Source organism: Sphaeroforma arctica (genome assembly GCF_001186125.1).
Source record: "Sphaeroforma arctica JP610 unplaced genomic scaffold supercont1.4623, whole genome shotgun sequence".
NCBI classification, from domain to species: Eukaryota; class Ichthyosporea; order Ichthyophonida; genus Sphaeroforma; species Sphaeroforma arctica.
Genome location: NW_014035935.1, coordinates 1 through 2,365, shown reverse-complemented (window position 1 = coordinate 2,365; position 2,365 = coordinate 1). Strand labels below are relative to the sequence as shown.

Genomic DNA, 2,365 nt, shown 5'->3' with positions numbered 1-2,365 from the left:
ATATATAGTTGTATATGTATATATGAATGTATAACACGGAATTCCAAGCATATACATAGTCAGCTAAACCGACTATCACAATAATACTGTAAATATAAGCATACACACACAGCAGCCATGGATAACAACACATCCAATGCATCCGCAAGTGTGAGCGATGCAGTAGCACAGTTGCTACAGGACACCCAACTGGCCGCAGGGAAGGACGAGAAAATCAAGAGTCTCAATCAGGTCAAAGAACTGCTGCTCAATAGAGAGCCTAAATTGCTGTCCAATTTTCTACCGGAAATAGTGCAGTTTCAAACAGATCTGGTTGCCGATGTGAGGAAGTGGCTCATAGTTTTCCTGGAAGCAACATGGTAAATACACACTACACTGCGCACGATAGGCTCCCTACAAATAACAGTTGCTGTATCTGGTCAACTTGCATGTGTGTGTTAATGGGCAATAACTATTACTTGAGTACGGCGTGTGTGGATAGGTGAATATGAGTATGAGTATGTGTACTTCATAAGTGTTCGCTGGACGGATTGTATACAATATATTTATCCGAAGGTATTATTTCTAGCGTCATATCAGTTATACCAAATTTCAAACATAGGTTTCGCTTGAAAGATGAACAATATATATATATACACACACACATATATATATACATATATACACACACACACATATATATATATATATATACGTATCATAAATATACATTCATATGCTTGCATGTTTGTATATATATATATTAATATGTATGTATATATACTTATATATATATATATATAATTATATATGTTATTTATGCATATATGCATGCAGGTATGAAGCTGTGTATGTATGTATATATAAATGTATGTATGGATGTATACATATAAATATTTATATGTAAAATTATGGTTGTATATATATATATCAATGTCTTTATTGTTTTATGATTTTATATGCATATATATTTAGTTATATATATATATATTTATATATATATATATATATATATGTATACATATATATATTTATATATATATATATATAATATAATATATAGATATATATATGTTATTTATGCATATATGCATGCAGATATGAAGCTGTGTATGTATGTATATATAAATGTATGTATGGATGTATACATATAAATATTTATATGTAAAATTATGGATGTATATATATACATAGTTAGATTGATGGATATAAATATATATATATTTATATATGTATGTATATGATATATATATATTTATATATATATATTTATATATATGTATATATAAATATATTCATAATGGTATAAGTTCGAGGGCACTTGTAATTTGTACATAATGTGTGGTTCACTGTACTTATTGGCTAGTCATTTGTGGCATGGTGTTGAAAACATCGCTAGTCGATTCACGATACTGGTACGCATTCGCGGCAAAGGTGAGTATGTGAGTATGCTAGCTTGCTGTTTTCTACGGAGAGTCAGGAGAACGTTAATTGGGTTACGAATACATGTTTATCGTGGAAGTACAAATTGTTCTGTGTTATATGGGTTTGTGGCTATGTGATAGACGTATGCAGTTAATCTATTTCATAGGCAATTGGTCAGTTCGTATTGCGTGTAAGGGAGTTAAGTGTATAAACTGTGGTAAAAGTGGCTCTAGTGTTACTATATTGTTTTGTGCGATAGCAACATGCATTTTACAGATAACTGAATATTATATTTAACACGATTGAGGCAAAGGCCAGCGTATTCGTGATCAGTATATCAGTCATATGACCGTTTTGATAGTACATACGGTTTTAATAGCAGACTGTAGCACATACAGGGTGACAATACATATAACTATACATATTTACATCTAGATATTTTAAAGAACATGCACTTTTATTCCATATATGTGTAACATACGTAGTATTTGGCGACCCTTCTATTATTTTCTATATAACATGCCTCTATATACACATAGCCATATATGCACCGTGAATGGCTGAACAAATACAGACATACATTCTGAATTTGTTTATTTTTCAACTATGATATACATGTTTACAAACAAGGATTATTATACATAGCGATACAATTTCAGAGTACATATTTCAAAATATTATATATATATATATCTTAATTTATATATATATATATATACGTATATTTATATGTATATTTTTGTATCTGTTTATCTATGTCTATGTATCTGCTTATCTATGTAGTATAGATCTAGATAATATATAGATATAGATAAAGGCACAGGTATGGGAATAGGTATAGGAATATAATATATATATATGTATATATATATGCAGAGATATATATGTTATATATATATATATATATATATATACAATATATATATATTATATATATATATATATATATATATGTATATAT

At 28.5% G+C, this 2,365-nt stretch overlaps 1 protein-coding gene across 1 annotated transcript; it reads left to right on the top strand.

Annotated features, from left to right (window-relative positions):
• Nucleotides 1-107: 107 nt before the first annotated feature.
• Nucleotides 108-359, top strand: SARC_14436 (hypothetical protein; the record flags this gene model as incomplete). The annotated part of the gene is made up of 1 exon (XM_014291430.1): nucleotides 108-359. A coding segment is annotated over exon 1 (242 nt), but the record flags the coding sequence as incomplete, so codon positions are not given.
• Nucleotides 360-2,365: the final 2,006 nt, after the last annotated feature.